General features: G+C 47.1%; 7 protein-coding genes across 7 annotated transcripts; 4 read left to right on the top strand and 3 right to left on the bottom strand.

The window, feature by feature from the left end:
* Nucleotides 1-245: 245 nt before the first annotated feature.
* Nucleotides 246-2,127, top strand: BDBG_05622 (uncharacterized protein). The gene has a single exon (XM_002624068.2). The coding sequence runs from the start codon at nt 934-936 to the stop codon at nt 1,729-1,731; it is 798 nt and encodes a 265-aa protein (XP_002624114.1). The 5' UTR covers nt 246-933; the 3' UTR covers nt 1,732-2,127.
* Nucleotides 2,128-3,003: 876 nt separating this feature from the next.
* BDBG_05621 (GPI inositol-deacylase) lies at nt 3,004-6,873 on the bottom strand (the record flags this gene model as incomplete). Its single annotated transcript, XM_031722240.1, has 7 exons — nt 3,004-3,241; nt 3,342-3,568; nt 3,637-3,802; nt 3,870-4,236; nt 4,285-5,289; nt 5,345-6,194; nt 6,292-6,873. 7 exons carry the CDS (start codon nt 6,871-6,873, stop codon nt 3,004-3,006), a joined length of 3,435 nt encoding a protein of 1,144 aa, XP_031579075.1.
* Nucleotides 6,874-7,117: 244 nt separating this feature from the next.
* BDBG_05620 (DEAD/DEAH box helicase) lies at nt 7,118-9,389 on the bottom strand. Its single transcript, XM_002624066.2, has 2 exons — nt 9,061-9,389; nt 7,118-8,998 (listed from the first exon to the last, which is right to left on the bottom strand). The coding sequence occupies exons 1-2, from the start codon at nt 9,328-9,330 to the stop codon at nt 7,292-7,294; spliced, it is 1,977 nt and encodes a 658-aa protein (XP_002624112.1). The 5' UTR covers nt 9,331-9,389; the 3' UTR covers nt 7,118-7,291.
* Nucleotides 9,390-9,494: 105 nt separating this feature from the next.
* On the top strand, nt 9,495-12,010 carry BDBG_05619 (uncharacterized protein). Its single transcript, XM_002624065.2, has one exon. It carries the CDS (start codon nt 9,686-9,688, stop codon nt 11,399-11,401), a length of 1,716 nt encoding a protein of 571 aa, XP_002624111.1. The 5' UTR covers nt 9,495-9,685; the 3' UTR covers nt 11,402-12,010.
* BDBG_05618 (transcriptional adapter 2-alpha) lies at nt 11,406-15,080 on the bottom strand. The gene is made up of 3 exons (XM_002624064.2): nt 14,685-15,080; nt 14,044-14,609; nt 11,406-13,988 (listed from the first exon to the last, which is right to left on the bottom strand). Exons 1-3 carry the CDS (start codon nt 14,806-14,808, stop codon nt 12,465-12,467), a joined length of 2,214 nt encoding a protein of 737 aa, XP_002624110.1. The 5' UTR covers nt 14,809-15,080; the 3' UTR covers nt 11,406-12,464.
* Nucleotides 15,081-15,668: 588 nt separating this feature from the next.
* On the top strand, nt 15,669-18,647 carry BDBG_05617 (chromosome transmission fidelity protein 18; the record flags this gene model as incomplete). Its single annotated transcript, XM_002624063.1, has 2 exons — nt 15,669-18,100; nt 18,206-18,647. The coding sequence occupies 2 exons, from the start codon at nt 15,669-15,671 to the stop codon at nt 18,645-18,647; spliced, it is 2,874 nt and encodes a 957-aa protein (XP_002624109.1).
* A 1,055-nt stretch (nt 18,648-19,702) lies between these two features.
* Nucleotides 19,703-20,765, top strand: BDBG_05616 (uncharacterized protein; the record flags this gene model as incomplete). The annotated part of the gene is made up of 4 exons (XM_031722239.1): nt 19,703-19,961; nt 20,059-20,172; nt 20,247-20,275; nt 20,361-20,765. The coding sequence occupies 4 exons, from the start codon at nt 19,703-19,705 to the stop codon at nt 20,763-20,765; spliced, it is 807 nt and encodes a 268-aa protein (XP_031579074.1).
* Between the last annotated feature and the right edge of the window lie 1,297 nt (nt 20,766-22,062).

Genomic DNA, 22,062 nt, shown 5'->3' with positions numbered 1-22,062 from the left:
TTCTGCCGTGGTTGTTCGGACGTAATTTCTCGAAAGGTTCGACGCCCAATCAAGTTCTTTATGCAAGATGCGGAGTGTGAACGGGAGCTGCATCTGCAGGTACACGACATAGCGCAGAACGCAAGATTGCAAGCACAGAGATCTCGATGCTTCGGGTATCGACATGTAACTATAGCCCTATGATATCATTGATAGGGCTATGTGAGCTTGGCTATTCCCACGATGCCCACCCACACTTTTCAATTGGGCGTGCTGGAAGCACGAACGTATTGGCTGCACAGCAATTGGCAAACGGGGCTAGCTTTTCACCCCATCAAAACCGATCGTCAAATTAACGGCACTGTCAATTTACAGTGGGCATACAACTCACAGAGTCTTACAGAGTAGTAGTAGACTTGCAGGAAACAATCGGACCAACTTTGATGTCCATGAATATCATTAGGGCTTATTGCATCACGTGGTCGGGGCATCTTCACTCCGGCGCTTTCCCGCTGCGGGATTAGCTCGGCCTTGTAAAAGCTGACCGCTTGGCGATGTTATCACGGCGCAACTTGGCGTCATGGATATAAATATCCGAGTCGATCGGCCTAACTTAGGCAACTATTTCATGAAAGAGGAATTTTACGTCCGCACGGCTTGATTAATTATTATTGTATCCTCACGGCGCCGCAACGTCACTTCCAGTTAACGTTTCAACAGGGGTACTGAATGGATATAAAAACTCTCCCGATTCCCGTTTAGAAACTCCATGTAGCAATTGTGACAACTATTTCCCCCCCTTTCTAATTATTCTCTCAAATTCGAAAAGCTTGCCATTATCCGGCTCATCTGCTTAACTGTTGACTTATTTCTTCAAAAGCCGCAAACGAATTGTGGAAAATTATCTTTATATCCTATTCCTCAACCACCTTGGACCCACATTTAGGAAGCATCATGTCTACCACCACCACTGATAACTTGATAAATATTGCTTTCTTTGGCGCCACGGGCGGCTGCGCAAATTCTTGTCTGACCTTTGCTCTCAAGAATGGATACAAAGCAAGCGCCCTCGCTCGAACCCCCTCAAAACTTCAAGACCAGCTCCTTTCACAGGGGCTTGACCAGGCGACAATCGACCATAACTTGACAATCATCCAAGGTGATGCGACTGATGTTGAAGCCGCCAAGCGCACAATCTCTCCAGAGAAAAACAATGGCAAAATGGCTTCACTCATAATATCCGGGCTGGGCGGAACACCCAAACTCACAGCGGCGCTTCAACCCGTCACCCTCGATAACCCGACCATTTGCGAAACTGGCACCAATTCCATTCTATCCGCTGTGGAAGCACTGCAACCGTCCACAGTAACTGAAAAGGAGAAACCCATCCTCGTGGTTGTCTCCACCACAGGCATCTCATCTGGGCCGGGAGATGTACCGCTCCTCCTCCTCCCTCTCTATCACTTCCTCTCAGTCCCCCATAAGGACAAAAAGAAGATGGAGCACGTTCTCTTTGATATGCCCTCTAAACAACTTCTGAGAGGCGCCATTGCTGTTCGTCCGACACTGCTGGTTGGTGATCATTCCATCGCTAGTGGAAAGGGGTGGAAGACTTTGAAGGTCGGGACGGAAAAAAAGCCTGCCTTGGGACATTCAATCCAGCGGGCGGATGTTGGGGAGTGGATTTTTGAGGAGGTCATTAAGGCGGGCGGGGAGAAGTGGCTGAATGAGAAAGTGACGTTGACTAATTAGGATTTTTTTGGATTCCTTCTGTCTGTCCTTTTGATCTTTCTTTTCCTGTTCTACGTGTGTGCACGTTTTATATGTCTTAACGAGTCATTTCCTGCTAAGATACCTATGAAGCACTGTCTGTTCAATGTATATAATAAATACCTCTAATCTACTTTAGGTCGATACGGGATCTGCATTTTGTTTTTTTATAGGTTTTACTACTTAAAGCAAATATACAATGTTTATGTCACTGCAGTTCTTGCCAACAGAAGGGAGTTCAATAAATAAATCCAGCCACACAAACGGATTCCTCCACACCACATACTTCGTCCCCTGACTACTAAATTCTCGGGGACTGTACCACAATTTTCAAGCGCAGTATATAACAGCCGGGCGCGCACGGTAGCCAGAATTTCTCGCTCCATCAAGTCTCCAATTCCAACTGCCTATTGCCAGCACGAATAAATTCCACTCGCTCCAGAATTCGAGAGACAAGGCTGCCCTGCGAGGCTGAGCCCCACTGAAGCTGGAGGCACCAGCATTTTACATCAAGCTACGTACGCTGTAATAGTTTGTCATGTATTTTGATGCGAAAGGTAAGAAGAGAACGAGGAACTATTATACTAAAACATAAAAATTTAGTAAGATATATCATTTATAATATTGACATGTACCGACCAGGTTACGCAATAGTGACCATAAGAAGAGAGGTTGACAGGAGGATGGATCAATATTAAAAGAATAGAAATAAGAAGAGAAGAAAAAGAAAAAGAAAAAAGAAAAAAGGAAGAAAAAAAGAAGAAGAAATCAATCGAAGAGTCCCTGCCCATAAGAATGATGACCTATGGATGGACAGAAGCAATACGCCTTCCATGAAGGCAAGAGCGGTTAAATGAGCCTGGGAAAACAATGTCTGTATATACATGTACGGCCTCTCAGACGCTAAGAAGGAAAAGGAGTAACCAACCTGCATTAATAATAGCATGCTATCACGTACCAACAAATAAAAACTAGGCATATAATATGACGAAAGGAACATAAAGCGTGAAAAAGGAAGAAGAAAACACAAATAAGAAAACGCGGGGTCTCTAGCTGGGATATCATCCCTCGTACAACCGTTGAGAATAAAAGGAAAATAATTCTCTAACGCCAATTAGGTTTAATGGTAACAATCATACGCACAGCGAGAAGAACAAAAGCAGAAAAACACCGTCAAATGCCAGCTATTCGCTTATAAAAAGTTACAAAAAAGTGATGAAGGAAAAAGGGGATAAAATTATAAACAGTAATACTTTAAGGGAGCTTTTTAACATGACCATTAGTTGCCGGAGGCCCGTCTTCACCGAAGCCCGAGCTCTCGAAGGCTTGGCTTAAATTCTGGAGCAAGAAACCACTGCTGGCAAAATGTACACAAACAAGCCACGCAGTGACTACATTGGCAATGTGATGAAGGAGATATGCATATGTGACTCCGTAGAGCGCGGCATATACAGCGAGGATAATAAATAAGGCCGAAGTGATATGTCGCAATCTGGATTATAAAGAAGAACATGTTAAGGTTGAAGGCAACAAGGCGGGGCAGCGAACGGGAGTATTCCGGTTCCAGGGGGTTAACTCAGAATACCACGTACCTTGAGGTTACTCTTGGGATCATATTCCCATTTGTGAGCGTCTCCACGAGAAGTATAAATGGCATTATAGATAAGACATTGTGATGCGATGCGAACGGCGTCCACCAGTGGACAGCGAGATTGTGAACCCAAACCGCAAACACAAGGACATTAACCGGTAGTATCCATAGCATAAGGACGAAGACGGAATGAACGTAATTGTAGAAATTATACTGCGAGTTCGATTTCTGCTCTCATTTATCAGCATCAGCTAATTAAACTTACGAGGGCAATGTGAATTGGGAGTTATGCTCACCGTTTCTCTCGCATATTGCAAAGTCTGCACGCAGGTTGCTAATTGCACAATGCATGCTACGAGATACGCGAACTGATATGGAATGACAGTTGCCACGAAACACAGTAAAACAGCGGAGTTAATGATCCTTTGTCTCGGAGAGAGTGATGGGTAAATCGCCGCAGGTCTAAAGGCAAGTCAGCAAAAATTTCAAGATACACCTCGGGCGTTGTTATTGCTGTGAATCAGCTTACTTTGGGTCATCATGTTTTATGTACCCTCGGCGTGATACCAACATTCTACGGACTGTCGACAGGCCATAAATCAAAGCCACGACAATGTAATTTACCACAGCGCACAATCCGATGCTGATCAGACCAAACAATGGGATCAAGAACCAGAAAAAGCTATCTTGAGAGCCCAAAAGTAAATCGTTCCTAGTGAAGTCTATGACAGTTTCGGTGGAGTTCGATCGCCAATCCATTAATACTTTCTCCGGGTTGTCCATTCCAGAGGTTGATGTTGCCAAAGATGTTGCAACAAATGTCAGTATGGTGAATAAGAGCGGTAATGAGAATCGGAGACAATGATCCAGTGCCTCCGAGAAAGGGATAAAAACGCCTAATAAAGTCAGAATCCGTTCAAAAGCGTGGAGGTAGTAGGACAAACCTGTTTTGTCATATATCTGGAACTGCTTCCGGAGAACTAGTGCAATCACAAGAAGTGGAAGCGCCGCAAAGACCGTACGATATCGCATGGCAAGTTTCCCCATGCTACCGATAACGTCCACACGCAACGAAAGCTCCATTGAGGCATTGCAGCTAGGGTCAGACCAAAGCTGAAACGAAATGCCACGAATAGCACTTTGCTCTCGAAGGTGGGGAGGCATATAGGGTGCAACACCATGCAAGTTGATATCGGCTTCTTTGACATTGACAAAGTACTTCGATTCATGTGGTTCCGAAATATACTGTCGTAGTAGGGGAGTAAACAGCTCAGCATGCTCACCGCACGGCTGTTTGCCGACTCTCAGCTTATAAGCTAAGAGACTCGAGTATAGAGCGGGTATTTTCACTTCGGTCAACATTGGTCGTTCTGCAGGAAGTCGAATATTAAGTCCGGCACCCAACAGGCGGCCAAGTCCAACCTTGGTTTGGATGAGAGCGTCGGAGCTGTCTGAAAATTCCGCAACAAGCCAACCCGAGGAATGTTTGGAAGCTTTGTCAACAACAGCTACGAATTGATGCTCCACCAGATCCTCCAAGTTATATTGCAGATATGAAAATGGAATAGCATCATCGAAAGCGAACTTGGACGAGCGTGTCGATGCTGGAAGATGTATTACATCCTCTACGGCACTCTTGCAAGCCAACCGAGTGGAACCGGCGCTGCCGCCTGAGAGATCCATATTCAAAGATAAGAGGGCAGCTGAATGGCCAGCTCGCAAAGGGAAGACACTACAGAATAAGACTTCTAGTTTCCCGTTGCCACCAGGAGGATCAAGACGTTGATCTGTTAGAAGGGTAAACTTTTTCCCTGAAGCGCCTTGGGGAGGAACGGGAAGAAGATGCGCTTTGGGTAACTGGCGGTTACCAAAACTGCGCAAAACTAGCCGCTGCCCTTGGGGTAGAATTGAATTTGTATTATCTTCCAAAGTCAAGAGTGTTGTCGGGTCTGTGAAACCGGTAAGTATGGAAAATGAACGGATAGCTGATGATGAAAAACTGACCTTTTTGTGGGAGAGTCCTTTCAGAAATGGCTTCCATCCCCGTGAGGTACCATTTTTTGAATACGCTCATTCTTTCCGCTCTCTGCTTCGTCTGGGACGATCGTCTAACGTCCACCAAGTCGAAAAGTGAGCGAATGATTACTTTTCGGAACGAGTCGCACCAAGCGATGGAAAGGTGATCCATTCCAGTCCAAACATTTGGGATAGTGGATGTGAATACGGTAAATCCGTGTGTTTCAGGAACAAGGGACGATAGACTTGTATAATCAGAAGGGACAATCGAGTCCCCACCACCTCCAGCAATAGATATCAAAGTAACGTGCCATAACGGATTGTTGTTGGCCCATTTCTGAGAATATGCTTCACGCCAGTAATCATTAATCTGTTTGTACGTGCGAACAACATCTACATCAAACGATACTGGAGGCCGAGCGTGAGGGGTTGACATCGTAATGATCGTGTTCACCGAATTTGCCTGGTAATTCGACATTGTAAGCACCGTTCGAGCAACGATCCCACCCATCGAATGACCAATTAGAATCACGGAGCTAGGGTCTGGGAGGTTCGGGTCTCTCCCAGGGCGTTTAGGGTCATGATAGAGAGAGAGTATATAGGCTAGAGCTTCGTTTACGTATTCGGCCTGGTCGAGTAACGTTTGTCCGTGAAATGCCGCCATGTCCTCGTTGAAATCCGCCATGAAGAAATCTAAACTTCGGGTCCCCGCATTGAGTTTGTCCTGGTCATATCTTATTACATTCTGGAAATATAACGACGCTTCCGATGCTAGTGACCGGCCTTGCCTGTAGCTCCCAGCATTTCCAGGGAGGAACAATACTGGCACACCCCTAAGCTATTCCAATAGTTAGCATTGATTGGCGCTAGATTGACCCAATATACAAAAATCCAAAAGGAAAATAGAAAGAAAATAAAACAGAATATCTCCCTACCCCAATATCTTGTTCGCTATATTCGTCAACCCCACGCTCCCGATACAGGTATAGTCCATATTTACTCGCGAAGCGGGTATGTTCCGTATCGAAGCCAATGAGTTTAATATAAGTGGGCATCATTCGAGGCGTATTACAGCCTTGTGGGTCGATTTGGCGGGTCATGTAGGAGTGAATGATTCCAAAAAGGGCGAGCGCACTCAGGAAGGTCAGGGACAGTGTCAGGAGAGAACATGACCACGGGTTTCGCAGCCGGGATCTTCGTAGTCTTTGGCCCTCCATCAGCTTATCTATCGTTGACGAAAAGGATTGCGATTCAAATGGCATGACAGCTTTCTGTCGAGTTGGGACGTTAAGGGGAGGCGGATATGCCGTGCCACCCGCAAATCTACGGGTGCTAGTGAACAGGGATGAATTGGATTCCTCTCCGCTATACAGATCTGTCGCTTTCTGCTGGTTCATCTGTGGGGCAAATGAATGACATGTGCCATCAATGGCAGGCCCATGTCTCCTTGCGGACGCTGCGTCAATAACTGGATGCGACTGGTCTGGTTGATGTGAGCCGGAGAGGCGCCTCTGCATTTGAAGGACGCGCACTCATCCGCGACTCGATTACGACAGAAGAGCACAAGCCCACGAAATGTGCGAAAACGAATCCAGGACTGAGAGGGGAGAGGTGGGAGAAAAAGGGAGGCGGAAGGAGAGGGGGGAGAGGGGAGCAGGTGAGCAACGAGAAAAACGGACAGACAAAAGCACCAAAAGGAGGTTGAGATAGGATAGGGAGCTCGGAGAAAAGCAAGCAAACCTTATTTTCGGAAGTCGCGCACAGACCACCACGAACAGCATATTTTTGGAAACATACCTTAAGAGAGTAAATGTTCGTCTTCAAAGAATATTTAAAAGTTTAATTATACATACATACACATACATGCAGATATTATTATACATGGGTATCATTTTACACAGCGCACACAACTCAACGAGTAACCAAAAAAGTTTTCTAATTGAGCGGACCAACTTTAACTTCCTCCCTGCTCTTCAGCTCCTCTAGCCTAGATTCCTTGGTCTTTTCTCTGTCCAGACGCCGTTTGATGGCGATTATGTTCTTGAACTGCCCCTTGGCCCCGTGCTTGACCTTCGTAATCATATCCGCTGCATCACCTTTCGTAATATCCCCTGGCTTAATCTGATTATCGAATGGAAGATGCTTGTTAAGAAACGCAATCTGGCCATGGCTAGCGTACTTCTTTCTCCATGGTTGCCATGTGGCCACAAAAACCGGCGGAAAAATGCGGCTAGCCAGCGTATCGGCGGCGTGCACTGCTTGGGCCAATTCAAGTGACGAGGCGATCTCTCGGGGGCGGCTGAACGGGCTTTTTGAATGTGAAGTAGGGCTTAAAGCTCTAACATGAGATACCGAATACAAGCCGGCGTCATCCCCGGCGATTGTGATTCTTCCAGAGGGCGCATTCAGCACATATCGATCAGGGCTCACTGATACCCAAGCATTTTTGCTTAGTGAACGAATATGTCTTTCGCCTGAAGTATCCTGAAGCAAATCATGTACGGAATCATAATCGGTAAAATCAACTGTCACTTTATCCGCAGAAATCGCGGAGGGCTTCGGTTTTGATTTAAAGCCATCCCCTTCGTGGCCTTTGAGTTTCTCTATGTCCTCCATCTTGGTTTCATCAAGTCCTTCGTCCGGGTGAAGGCCAAATAGGGTAGGCGTGGTAGTCACACCAGTGTCAAGAGACGCAACCATATCAATGATATGGCAGTTCTTCTTCCCCGGATATAGTCTTAATCCTCTTCCAATCATTTGGATCAAAAGGTTTTTAGATCTCGTCGGGCGTGCAAGAAGCACACAATCAATATTAGGGATGTCTGTTCCCTCTGTAAAAAGTCCGCAGTTTACCAAAACTGGGTATTCTTGGTTGCGGAAAGCTTCAAGTTCATTGGTACGGAGATCTTTGGGAGTCTGACTGGTAATATATCTCGCATCGATGCCAAACCTGCGGAATCTCTCAGTAAGGCACTTGACGTGCTCAATGTCGACCCCAAAAACGAGGGTTGATTTTCTCTCCCTCGCCCTGGAGAGCCAAGCTCGGACAGTAATGTCGTTTATTGTGTCAGTGTTAACTGCTGCTGATAACTGACCGGTCTGAAAATCGCCATTAGGCGCATCCGAAACTTTTGACAGATCAGCTCTGGAATTCACCGTCGTGAAGACCGCATCAGCAAGCCACTTTTCACCAATCATATCGATGTAATCCTTATGGTAGACGATGTGGTCAATAGCAGCTCCCAACTTCAGTCCATCGAATCGCGAAAAAGTTGCCGACACGCCAACGAGCGCTGGAGATCCTTCCGACGCTTCATTCAAGCCGAAATATTCAAGCGCTTCTCTATACGACGGAGCCACGATGTGGTGTGCTTCATCCACCAAAATGAGTTTATATCTCTCCGGGTCAAACTTTTCAATCCGCCCTTTTGAAAGGAGGCTGCGGATGGACGCTATGGTTATTTCCGCTGTTCCTGTTGCGTGACTATTCCCCATTTCAATTTCGATGGTCTTCCCCGGGTAGGCAAGCATGCAGTGCTTTGCTGCCTGTTCTACCAGCTCCTTTCGATGGACTAGAATAAGGGTTTGTTTCGCGATTTCATCGCGGGGAGGAATGCGATCGATCAGCTGTGTAAAAATTACCTGTCCCAATCAGAAGTTAGCGAAAGGGTCCGAGGTGGGCAAATATGAAGTGTACTGCTCACAGTTTTCCCACTCCCCGTTGCTAGCGAAATACCTAGCCTTTTGTGGCCCTTCTCCAAATATGAGAGGACAGACTGTATACATTCTTCTTGGTAACTCCGAAGCCGAAAATCAGTGGTTGGGAGTAAAGAGCAAGGCAAGTGGGGTGTGGCGGATTTTGCTGCTGTTGCTGCTGCTGCTGCTGCAGAGGAGAGGGATCGATGGCTAAGTAGGTAATTCCCATAGGCAGCAGCGCACCTGAATTCTCGCATACATTTCGTCAACCACCTCATCTTCCATGGCTGTTGTTAATCAATGGTCACTCAGCTCAAACATGGTCAAGCTGTGGCGGAGATTAGTTTCGGGATGGCTGGGATGCTGGATGCAAACAATGCAAACTGTTGAGGGTAAACTCAACTCTAAAGCGCAAGATATTTCAAATTGTTTCTCTGATTGAAAACAACACGATTTGTTGAAAGTATCAACGTGGCCACGATCGAACAATTTTCACTCCCATGACTATTATTTTTGCATTACATTTCTTGGTTAGGAGTTAAGGTGTCATGTTGTTTCTACCAGCGGATCCTCGAAGGTGTTCAGAACATGTTAACCAGCGGTGGAGCTCGCGATTGGTAGCCATTCTTAAACATGAACAGCACGGCAAGTGCTTACGACCCGGACGAAGAAGAGGACTCCTCCGATAATAACTCCTTTGGCCGTGGGGTATTTCCTACAGGCTTCGCCATATCATCGCCACCATTACAAAAACTTCGGCTTGAGTCAAGCACAGAATTGAGCAGCCCTTCAAGACCTTCAAGACCCCAGTCCAGCGGTTCGGCAACCGTGCATTCTAAATCATGGAGAAACGGTTCGCGAACTGATAGGAGGCTTCCTTCTGACAGCTATGTCGAGCTCTTTAATGACTTTGTACACAGCGCAGTTGATAGGGGGGTGGATGCAAGTGGATCTGGCTTTGCAACTTCACAGCTCGGGATTATTACTTGGAGCTCTAAAGAGAAAGAGATGTTATTCAACGCCCTTGAAAGGAAGGGCAAAGATAGGATTCCAGAAATAGCTTCGCTTCTTGGATCAAAATCTGAGATGGAGATACGGGATTACCTCGCCGCTCTACATCGTGGACTTGAGAGTCAGCAACTTAAAACCCGTTATGGCAAACCGCTTATTCTCTCCGACGTGCCCGCGGCCTCAGAGATTAGCGAGGAATGCTGTCAGGCTTTAGAAGACAATGCGCTGGCATTATCTCGACAGGACGAGCAGACCAAAAATACAATGGGCAGGCGGAAATATGGAGACATGTGGCTTGTTGATCGCCACGTTGCGGCGATGGTTGAGAATGAGCTAGATGCTGAGCGGGGTCGCTCAGACGATGGTGGAAATGAAGCTCCAGACAACTCACATCCACCACCAAGTATAATAGCTACTTCGCAACTGCTGAATGCCGGCAACTGGGTTCTGCTTTCGGAGCGGATATTCATGAATGCCGGCCAAAATAGAATCGAGGATAATTGGTACCACCTCAGTGTTGATGGTGAAACACCGTCCCTGACCTGCGAGGCATTTTCCGACTTTTATGCCTTAGCAGTCAGCCTCACGCGCCGCTTAGTACATTCCTCTATATTTTTTGCTATGTCCCGTTTACGCTCGCTGCAGCGCGGTGGATATGAGCGCGCAAAGCTAATAAGAAGGGAAGATGTAGGAGCAGCGGTGGACATCCTGAGAATGAGTCACAATTCTCGACAGTTTTGGATAGGTGCTCCACGACGTCATAATCTGGACGTTGCGGACATACGACATCGCAAGGGCTGCAAACCTCTTCCGCTCACATACAACGAAGTTGAGGAGGAACTATCGCTAGAAGGCACCAGATCAAGGACCTCCCGTGCTAGCAGCGTTGCGCTATCTGTGGCTGTATCTGAAAACCAATCAGAAGCCGAAGAGTCGCCTGGCAACGATTCTGTCTCAGGGGTATCGGACCCTTCTACACCAAGCAAAACCACATCCGACGACGACGAAGATGAGTCACACTTGGACCCCGAAGAAATACACGCTGCATCCATGGACCAGAAATCCAGCCGCATTGAAGAGCTCCGCCTTTGGAAACTACTGAACCAATCCCCGCCACGATCCCTCTTGCCTGAACACGAGGACTCAGACATAGAAATGGGAGGCGACGATAAAATCGCGGTGGTCAGGCTGTCAGGCACTCAAAAATCGAAACAGGATTTGATAGACTGGCGAGATCGTGTTTTGTATCGCAGTGAATGGGAAGAATTCGGGCCAGATACCATCTTCGTTGAGGAGGAATTATCCGAAAATCGTAGAAAGAAGCGGAGGCTTGAATAGTGTACGGGGTAATCATAGCCTGATCTAACTGGTTTAGAGCAGTCTATATTATATAACCGGGAAAGGGGTACACCATTAATGGCAATAATCTATGTATATATAGCACGGAATATATGTGTACAGCACATTACCATTACAGCTAATATGTCACAGCGCCTCTTAATTCATTGAGCCTGAAAATGCTACTCGAAAGGGGACGAAAAACCGTGGTTATTCAACCAGAAATCTATTCATCCCAAATCAACGACTCTGTAGGAGATAAATGGCAAACATAGAAGAGAACTCAAACCAGCCAGTCACATTTATTTTCTACCACTACTGTACAAGAGTAAAGCAATTGCATTTTAAAAGGCAGACACAACAAGGAATAACAAGGAACCCTGTGATGAAAGTTGAGACCCCGGGGGGGATTGAAAATAACCCTGATCCGCCATTAAGATCGAAAATAATAGGGAAAAAACTAGAATTCGCGAATGAAATTTCGATTGTTAGATCGGATCGTACACATGTTGGGTGAGGAAATGGAGAAAAGGAGAAGGGGCAAAAAATTCCAATTACCTCAAACCTTTTAACCGAAAATAAGTTAACTCACTGAGACGCGAAAAGTGAACAGGGGCTTTTGAACTGAATGTAGTGGGAAGAATATTAATTAAGGGCTTCCTTTCCTGGGCTCCCTCTCTCTGACAGTCCAGATATGGGGGGGCAGGTATGCTCGAGTCGAGAACGAACAAACGAGCGAATGTAAAAACAGAACCTAAATGAAAATAACTCCCCCAGCTGTAGAACCGCCCCTAGAATTAAAAAAAAGAAAATAGAAAGAGAAAGTAAGGTGACCTATCCATAGAACTTGCGCCGTTGGTAGCAAAGAAAGGAAAAAAAAGACAGAAGAGCCCCGTCCCAGGCACAGGGCAGTAGTAGGGTTAAACCCCCTAATTTTATTAACTCGACTTTAACACCCCCATCGAACATCAAATCATCCTTCGCTCAACAACTTATATCTTCTCCATCCCCTCCTTTAAATTTCCAGAGCGATATAAGCAATTATTCATTTCTTTTGTTTTTTTTAAATCTCAAAAGTTTTGTACTCGCCACCTTGCGCACTGGGTGGAGGAGGAACCGCCGCTTGTCCAGCAGCGGGTTGCTGGAACCCATAACGTTCACCAATCCCCACCGTTCCCGCATCAGCCGCCATAGCAGCGCCTTCCTCAGGCCCCTCCAGGCTAGCAGATTTAAGCAGATCCTGAACTTCCTTAATTCTCTTTTTAAGTGCCATGCGGTCAAGGAAAAGTTGTTGCCGGCCTTGCTCCAAATCTCTCCGCTCGGCTTCAACAATCTTTTCGAGCTCGGTGAACTGGGCAAGCTTGATGTCGAATTTCTGCAGTGTTATGTTAACGGCCGCCGCTACCAGGCGGGTCATTTCTCTTTCTTCGTTGGAAGCAAAAGCGGCTGCGCGGGCAGCAGCAGTAGCCAAACCAATCGTTGCGATAGAAGGACGCGAGGATTGTTTGTCCCCACCCGTACTCCGTACAACAGCTGATGATTCAGGTTCGGTTGCAACGTCGATTTCCATCGAATCTTCAGACTTCATGGCCTCTCCTTCTTTGCCCTTGTCCTTATCCTTGGCTTCGTCCTTGTCCATATCCTTATCCTTATCTTTATTGTCCGTAGGTGAGGTACCTGCAAAGCCTCTGTCGAGTTGTTTCTGGAGCTCGCGACGTATTTCCTCGACTGATCGACCGGCAGCGGCCGCTGCAACCGCTGGTTCGGCCATTTCGGCCAAGTAGGATACAACGGAGAGAACGGGGTTGTCAAGTTGGCTAATGGGCTCTCTTCCGCTCATCGCGCGGATCAGAGAGCTATCCTGGGTGTCTTCTAAATATTTATCTTCGATTTCGAGCTGAAGGAATTTCATGACACATTCTTCCGATGTGCGTGTGCCAACATGACGAGCAATCTGTCGCCAGTTGTCGTCGAAATTCTCCAGACCCTCCAGAAGGAGGAGGAGTTCGGAGTTACTCCACGGAGCATCTCTATCTGGGATTGTGGTGTACGGACTATCCTCCAATTTGACGAAGTCGGAAGCGTGGTGAGATGATGGTAGCCTACCTTGCAGGAAGCAATTCGGGCAGAGATCATACTTGGTATCGGGGGCATTGGGATTAGTCGACACGGGAGCAGATTTTGCATAATGGAATCGTAACCGTGTGCAGTCGATACCACAAGAATAGCAGTGGAAGATCTTCTTTGGTTCCTTCGCTGCAGCTTCCATTGTCTTGATTGAAGAATCGCCGCCAGTGCCGTTTGTGGCTGCGGCTTCGCCATTTGTCTGCTTCTCCTTGTCCTCAGCTGGTGTAATGCCTTTCCCCTTTTCGTCATAGATATTGCGACGAATCTCTAGATTGAGATCGCCTTTTGGAATTGGCGTAGCAGATGCGGCTCGTTCAGTAGATGGGTGGGGTTTACCAGGCGTGACGATTGCGTTAGGAGCTGGCTGGAACGGTTGCAAACCTCGAGGAGTGTCTGCTGTGACCCTGAAGTGACCTGTCATAGGAGGACCAATATTGGAAGGCCTTGTCTGGGGATCCACCTGTATTGCAAGTTAGCCAAACGATATACATCTTCATTGCACTGCAGACGCATACCTGGTAGTTGATCAGTCCCCAGTGCTCAAGGAATGAGTGCACACGCATAATAGCACACACATCACCTGCCAAGTTTCGTCGGCAGGCAGTGACAGTAAGATACTCGACAGGGTTCAAGCGGTAGGTGTTGATCATGAAATCGCGATAATCTTTGTAGATGGCAGGAGTTTTGCTGCGGTTTCGGCTATTGAAAAATTCAGGAAGCGCTTTCTTCTCAACAGTATGAATCGTGTTCATATCAAACCAGCTCGTGTAGCTTGGAAGGATAATAGCGTGTGTTTGGGCTACCAGGTGCGAGCGCGCTGAAGCCTCCAAGGAAGCTTTCGTCTGCGCGGGTTGGCCATCAACATTTTCGACTGGTGGTTGCTGTGTTGCGGAATTTTCAGCAGCTTCGTCTCCCACACCGTTTTCCTTTTTCGCATCTGTATCCGTTCCCCCCATTTTCTCGTCTTCCTTTTCTAGCTCTTCGTTCTGGGGCTTTGGGGATGCGGGCGCATCCAACGGATTATCTGAAATCGGGACGTCTTGGTCTGCTTTAGCAAGCGAAATTGGTTTGGATGGCGAGCCTAAATTACAGAGCGTATGATAAGCATGCACACAAAACATTTAAAACCCCAATAATGGCAGCAGGCGCAACCAACCTGAGACGTGGCTAGGAGAAAGTGTGGCGGCGGGAGCCTCAGTTACCGATTGCCCATCCTGGGGAGCGGTGACGGCTGGGGTATCGGTAACCACCTCGCCTGAAGTTGCATTTAGATCCTCCATTCTGGATGTGGCACAAAGAAATAAAAAGGTTACAGGCTTGGTCGGTCCAGGCTATCCGCCTGCGCAGGATAGGGGATAGATACTGTCGAATAGGAGCGTTCTCCTTCGGAAACCCGCAAAACAAAACGCGAAAACTCAAGCGCTCTGAAAATGGCGATTACGCGGGCCTAGTCGCAATGTCAAGCTTGATGGGCTGGGGATGTACCGGTCGGTATACCTGTAGCGTCCACTTGTACACGGATCTGACTTGTCTCCAGTAAATCACTCGCCCAAAAACTTGCGATCGGAGGCTCTTTTCCCTTAACCTAATATGGGCTAGCCTGTAAAGCAGTGTACGGCAGCCCTTAAAATCCAACAATGTCGTTATCGGATTAATTATTAGCCGGCCCTCCGATTGGAATCCGGGCCTGGAACGCGACTTCAACGCGCTTTCGCGTGCGTGAAGTTGCGGCATCAGATCGCTCAACGACGCCAGTTTGCGAATTATTCGTATCGACAAAAATAGTCATAACAATAACAATAATCACACCCTCGGTTTAGGAGCGCAAATTGTTTAAGTGATATACAGCTTCATGATTTCTGAACGATATAATCCGGCGTTAACCTTTGCGCCGCGAATAGAGTAAAGTTATATACAGGTACGCGGAATATCTATGTTATCTTGAGCTAGACCAGGTCATCAAATTTGAGTGGCCTTGCTCTAAGATTCTGGATCTAGCAAGATGGGAGAAGTTAATTGCTAGTAGAACTAACAACCAAGGCAGCTCTCCGTGTACATATCTTGGGTAATATGCACACAGCATTATCCGCCACATCAATCATCCGAGACCCTAATTCCCTCTCTATCTCCCTCGATCAATATGGATATGCCACCTTGTTCCAACAATGAGTCGCTGTTAGGGCTTAAAGGAGTTTTGCATGCACATCAAGGGAAAAGGAAGCCTGACGACGCTGTTACAGCCTTATCTCCTAAACGCCATAGGACAATAGGACCTTTTCTTGATGAAGAGGACGACGAGCACGACATACACCCATTTTCCAATTTCAACAACAACCCTGGATCCCAGGATAAGAATCGCAATGCCTCTCTATCGAATACGGCATTGAGCACAAACCCTCTATATATGAGTGCGCCACCCGTCCCCAATACTATTGGGAAGGCGAACAGCTCCAGATTCTTATTTCCGACTCGCATGGAAGCGGAAGCGACTTCGAAGGAACTGGCGACGATCCGTACGTGTTCTGGTAAAGTTATTAATCTGCGAAAGAGAAAGCCGGCTGCCCCTGTTTCTTATGAGCACACAATTGCGGAACGTTCAATAACAGCTCCAGACAGAGCAAAGAAAAGCTACTATGGAATCGACATTCACAAACTACTTGACGATATCACAATCGAAGATGCTCAGGGAAGCACCCGTCTCTCGCGGCTTCCTGCTCACCAACCATCTATTGAAATCGCTGATGTTCCTCTGGCAAGTAAAGAATCAAATCTTATGTGGACCGAAAAATACCGTGCAAGACGATTTAAAGATCTGATTGGTGATGAGCGGACGCATCGGTCTGTTTTACGCTGGCTTAAGGGGTGGGATCCCATCGTATTTCCAGGCCTAGCAAAGCTAAAACCAAAAGCACCCATGGCAAATAGTTTCGAAGAACACGCTCACCGGAAAGTTCTACTTCTCACTGGACCACCTGGGCTTGGTAAAACTACTCTCGCTCACGTATGCGCAAGGCAGGCAGGATATGAAGTACTCGAGATCAATGCGAGTGACGAACGAAGTCGAGACGTTGTCAAGGGTCGAATCCGAGATGCAGTCGGCACTGAGAATGTGAAGGGGGTGTCCGTCGACGCTGGTGGCAAAAGAATTCGAAAGCCTGGCAAACCTGTTTGCATCGTTGTTGATGAGGTTGATGGCGTTGTAAGTGGCTCGGGTGGTGGAGGTGAGGGAGGTTTCATGAAAGCATTGATTGATCTGGTTATGTTGGACCAAAGGAATTCCAGCAACGCCTCAGAATCTACCTCGACTCATAAAAGGGGGTCGAGAAAGGGAGACAAATTCCGCCTCCTTAGGCCGCTAATTCTGATATGCAATGATGTTTACCACCCTAGCCTTCGCCCATTGCGATCTTCCTCGATCGCTGAAATTATCCATGTTCGACAAGCGTCTCTGGACAAGGTGGTTTTGCGAATGAAGACTGTATTCGAAAGGGAGGGAATCCCGTGTGACGGAGACGGAGTGAGACGGCTTTGTGAAGCTTCGTGGGGTATGACTAGCAGCAGGGACCGCCGTACAAACAACCGCGGCGTTGGGGAGGGCGATATTCGAGGGGTTCTAGTGGCTGGAGAATGGATAGCACATAAACTCCGTGCTACTAGTGTAACAGGAGACATCAGACTCACAAGAAAATGGGTCGAGCAACACATCCTAAACGACGCGACCAGAGATGGCTCATCAGCTCGTGGGTTAGGACGTGGCGGAACGAAAGATATTGTTGAGAGGGTTTTCCTCGATGGCGCAGGTTTCCCAAATGCACCCATCTCTGCACAAACTTTCCAAGACCCCTTTTTGGGTGGCAACGCCAAAATTCCTGTTGGGGTCTCTGACCTTCGCAAACATCATGCAATTAATCGTCTAAGGGAAATGGTTGATGCTGCAGGCGAATATGACCGCTGCATTACGGAGTGCTTTGCTGTTTATCCAACCAAGACGTATCAAGATGATACTATTCTCTCCAAACCAAATACCGCCTACGAGTGGCTGCATTTTCATGACATGATATCATCCAAGGTCTACGCGAATCAAGACTGGGAACTCAATCCATATCTTAGCCAGTCTGTTGTCGCATTCCACCACCTTTTTTCTTCTTCCAACCGACAAAACTGGGATGGCCATAAGGCCCAAATGGACAATGAAGACAACGAAGGCGAGCACCCCTTTTCAGGCCCAAAGGCGGATTTCGCATCTTATGAAGCCCAGAAACAGAACCGTGCCATCATAACAGAATTCCAATCGACCTTCTCCCCTCCTCTTCTTCGCACGTTCCGCTCCACCGAATCAATTATCATCGACCTCATTCCGAATCTCACCAGAATGCTAGCTCCTGAAATAAAACCTGTGATTGTTGGTGGAAGCGGCAGTCAAAGAGGTGTTGCTAGCGTACGCAAGGACACTGAACGCGCACTTGTCAAGTCGGCAGTGAGAGTAATGAGTGGTGTAGGAGTAAAATTTGAGAATACAAGGGTAGAGAGCGAAACTGGTTTCCACGATGGCTGGATTTACAGGATGGAGCCGTAGGTCTCTCCTGTGTTATCCCCCGTTCACAAATTTCACCCTACACATCTGCCTCTCGACTGTAATCGATATGAACATTCCATAGCTAACAAGATCACATCTAGACCTCTCGACACATTAACCATGTTTTCCAAGCTGAAAGGCAGCGGATCTTCGGCACCCGTCCGATACGCAATCCGTCAGGTCCTACAGCAGGAATACGAAAAAGAAATCCTCCGCCAGCGCTCTCAAGCAGGCCAGGCAAGGTTAAACGGACCCAAAAGCGACAATTTCTCTCGCGATGACAACAATGACTCCAATGAAATCAACGGTCGCAATGGCTCAAACCTATATAAGCTTCCACCCAGGCTCAATGGACCGAAACGTGATTTCTTTGGCCGAGTAGTCGTGAACGAAGCGCGGCCCGGTTCTCGTGGTACTGGCGGTTCTGCTGCTGCTGCACCAGCTAAAGCAGGGAATAATCCGGCATGGGTTGGATTTCATGAAGGGTATTCGAATGCCGTCCGTAAACGGGTGACGCTGAAAGAGTTATTATCGGGGCTGTAGATAGAAAATCGGTTGATTAGCAAACTACATATACCCTGAAGCGCGATTCAGCCCACTTGGCATATAAGTAGCGTTATGTTATTGCTGATGAGATTACTTTCGCTGTTTAAGAGCTTGACTTTGTATTTGAATATTTCTTTTTGATTGATCAGGTACCTAAAGTGTCACCAGGAAGTTCCAAGTTGACAGTCCTGTACCCCTTGCGCATCCGGCAGCAAGCAAGTGATGATTGTTCATCAAAGAACACAACGGACATCTATTTCCGCACATAACAATCAGTCTGAAGATTTACGAAACCCACTGAAGCGCCATGTTGGTGTGCATCTCCACGCCTGTCATTTTCGACGCAGGTATTTTCATTACTCTACGCGCGAACCATAGCTAACTCTTCACATTTATCTCCCTCTTTGACAGCTAGAGAAAAATGTGCCCTGAATCCAAGGGATTACCTATCTCCCTCCAAACCCTTACGGCCTATTACCAAAATCGCGATAGGGAATCTACTGTGATCTCCAGAAGATTTATTCCCCACTAAATCAGCGAGCTTGCTACATATTCCATGTCCTGCGTTTGTCTGATTTAGGCTGGGCTGCTTTGGACGATTGAACCCTCCTGTTATTATTCTGACATGACCCTTGAGCAACCCCTAGTTAGGGCTTTGCCGGAGTGGAGCAAAAGCCCTGTAGATCAAGCACCAAGCGTAAGCAGGACCCTATAAGCTTAAACAGGCTGCGGGAATTTGTAATCTAGTCCGAAATGTCAGCTTTGATCAGATATCATTGAAAAAAGTCCCAAGCAAAAAGCTGCTAGCTCGTATGTATCTGCTTCCTCAAATGAGACAAATTCGTATTCCTGAAAGAAAATGCCAAGAGCTATTACGGACAGCGGTGGAATAGCTGTCGAGGGAACATGAAGTTAAGTTACCGATTCCAGCCCCTATCTCTCCGCTCTGCACATCCAGCTCATTCCTCAAATCGTTTCCAGAGGGGGGATCTTGCTTGAATAAATGTTCTTCAGTGAGATGAACTAACTACTCAGGTGGTATATCTCCTAAAATGTCAGAATCAACAACGAGCAAAGGTGTCGAGGGAAATGCACAGGTAACTAGCGATGTGCCATTCGCAGACAAACCGTCGCCATGGCTGGGCATGAAAAGCCAATTTTTCTGCTCCGTCGGTCGAGCAAAGGGAATTCCAGACGCATCTTACGCAGACTTGGAAGCTCAGTCGCCGTTTGCTGATCCTGCTGCAAGCGGTCAGTTCAAGGGGGGTGCATGCACTGTCATGATCGTGAGATATCTAGAATCTCCCGTCGGTAAGGCGGTTGCTTTTGTTATTATCATTATTCTTATTCTTCCTGGGAGAATGGTTGAGGAGGAAGACACTGCTCATCCTTTTCATCTGACTGTTAGGTCCGTATGATGAAATCTTGTGGATCCCGGGATGGTTTGAAGTCCCTGGTAAAAAAACGAGCAACCCGCGGGTAACGAGGATATATGTTTCCCGCAAGGAATCCATTTACAATGGTATGTTGCTTCTTCCCGCAGTATTACATCCCGCTTTTGGCATTTCGCTGATAATTGTATTAAATGCAATGCAGGGCGCAAAAATTGGAATATCCCTAAACATGTATGTATTCTATTCCAATATCTTTTGATGGTGTCTTGAGAATCTGATAGAGCTAGTCCAGCTAACAGAGAAACAATAAAACCAGTTGGCGAGTTTTAAATTCGTCCCATCAGATACGCCATCTTCCACCATGCCCTACTCCAGGGTGGAAATATCCTTGCCGTCCACCCCAGACCAACCATTTGTCGTCCTCCAATTCTCTCCCCTAACGCTCCTGTCCAGACTCAGCATGCCAATCAATACTTCATATGTCCCCATCAACCCGCTACTAGGGATGCCGCCTGTTCCAGAAAGCAAATCCTGGAAAGAGGATGCTTTGATGGGAACCAAGGAGTGGCGTCATGCCAGAGTTGATGTTTCAGGATGGGCGAGGATGGTGCGTGTCGAGGGCAAGCTTGGGGATAGCCATTCTTTCCCCGAGCTCACAGCTAGTGGCTACTGGGTGTATATCAATGACGCGAAATTGAGTTGTGTGACGGTTGGAGTGTGAAAGTTATTCGCTATCCATCGTCAAGGAACCATATCTATATCTGATGCCTGAGTATGGACTATTCTGTCAGCTTCCTGTGGAGGGAAAAGGGTCCAGATGAACAAACAAAAGTACCTATTTTGTACCTAGGACTAATTTGTGATTTGTGATTTTCTAATCAGCTTTTTATTTACGTAAGTGTTAAATTATTGAAATTTCAGGGGGCTGATACAGTGTCACCCGCGTGAATACGCGCAGCCTCATGAGTCAAATCGGTAACCGCTCTCATAACTGTTGAACCTGCTGTTGGTGCAGTGGTCTACGGATCAAATTGGTATCAAGAGAGCAAATTTCAGAGACGCAAAATCCCGGTAAGTTATCCACGTATGGAACCAAGTCGGTGCTGTGATATGTGATGATATAACCGAACCGCAGCGCGAATTTGGTCTATTCAACTCAACTACATGGGCCAGCTGCTGATTCTTTGGCTTGGCTCAATAATTGAAAATTGGTACGCTGAAGGTGCATTCCGGAGCGCGACAGTCCCTTCTGGCTTTACAAGAATCAGTCCCTCTAGATGATTGTCTACGAGAACCCGAAAGAAGGATACGTGAACATTTAGGATTCGAGGAATGGTTGTTTGAGATACACCCGCATCTCCCCATTCTGCAGGAGATGGGCTTGTGGCAAGTGACAGGCCCAAGCAACTAAACTCGACGCTGGATGCTGTTGCTGCCATCCCATATGCACATTCAAAGTGTGTCCGTATGGGTGGTTTTTCTGCACCGAGCTTCTTAAGAACGGATAAACAGCCGCTAAAATTAATCAACTCGCGAACGTTCGGCAACGACCCTGAACATATAAATATTGAAACGAAATCAACGAGGGCGGCATATCAAATGAGTATGACATCGCTTGTTTTGGTTCCTTAATATACTACGTCGTTACAGGAAAGGAGTTCGAAACACCCATTGGTCAAGTATCCAATCCCACTGCACATGGATATGGCGCGGATACGGCAGCTACCAAAATTAGAGAACGCCCGACTCAGGTGCAAATGGATCTAGACAGACATACATGGAGAGATGTCTGACACGGCGGGCATATTCATGGGCAATGTGATCTGGCAGAATGGAGTGCACTGCCTGAGAGCCCGCAGTGAGGGCTCTCGCGTGCAGCAGTAATCAGTATGGCGGGGAAGCAAACACATATACCGCTCGTTGCAACTTGTGTCGACGGCCAGGGGCTTTTTCCCTCGTCGTTCCATCACAAGAAATAGAAGGCTCTACACGTCTACACCTAACTTATAATTAAACGC

This window comes from Blastomyces gilchristii, assembly GCF_000003855.2.
Source record: "Blastomyces gilchristii SLH14081 genomic scaffold supercont1.11, whole genome shotgun sequence".
Classification (NCBI taxonomy): domain Eukaryota; kingdom Fungi; phylum Ascomycota; class Eurotiomycetes; order Onygenales; family Ajellomycetaceae; genus Blastomyces; species Blastomyces gilchristii.
The sequence above is the reverse complement of the archived record's forward strand: the minus strand, read 5'-3'. Positions and strand labels throughout refer to the sequence as shown.

Excerpts from the sequence above, each read along its gene's own strand:
- BDBG_05619 (XM_002624065.2), top strand. The coding sequence starts at position 9,686 with ATGAACAGCACGGCAAGTGCTTACGACCCGGACGAAGAAGAGGACTCC.
- BDBG_05620 (XM_002624066.2), bottom strand. The coding sequence starts at position 9,330 with ATGAGGTGGTTGACGAAATGTATGCGAGAATTCAGGTGCGCTGCTGCC. Across the intron at positions 8,999-9,060 it reads CAACGGGGAGTGGGAAAACT|GTAATTTTTACACAGCTGAT; the intron begins GTGAGCAGTACA and ends TGATTGGGACAG.
- BDBG_05622 (XM_002624068.2), top strand. The coding sequence starts at position 934 with ATGTCTACCACCACCACTGATAACTTGATAAATATTGCTTTCTTTGGC.
- BDBG_05618 (XM_002624064.2), bottom strand. The coding sequence starts at position 14,808 with ATGGAGGATCTAAATGCAACTTCAGGCGAGGTGGTTACCGATACCCCA. Across the intron at positions 14,610-14,684 it reads TTCTCCTAGCCACGTCTCAG|GCTCGCCATCCAAACCAATT; the intron begins GTTGGTTGCGCC and ends TCTGTAATTTAG. Across the intron at positions 13,989-14,043 it reads GGGGACTGATCAACTACCAG|GTGGATCCCCAGACAAGGCC; the intron begins GTATGCGTCTGC and ends CTTGCAATACAG.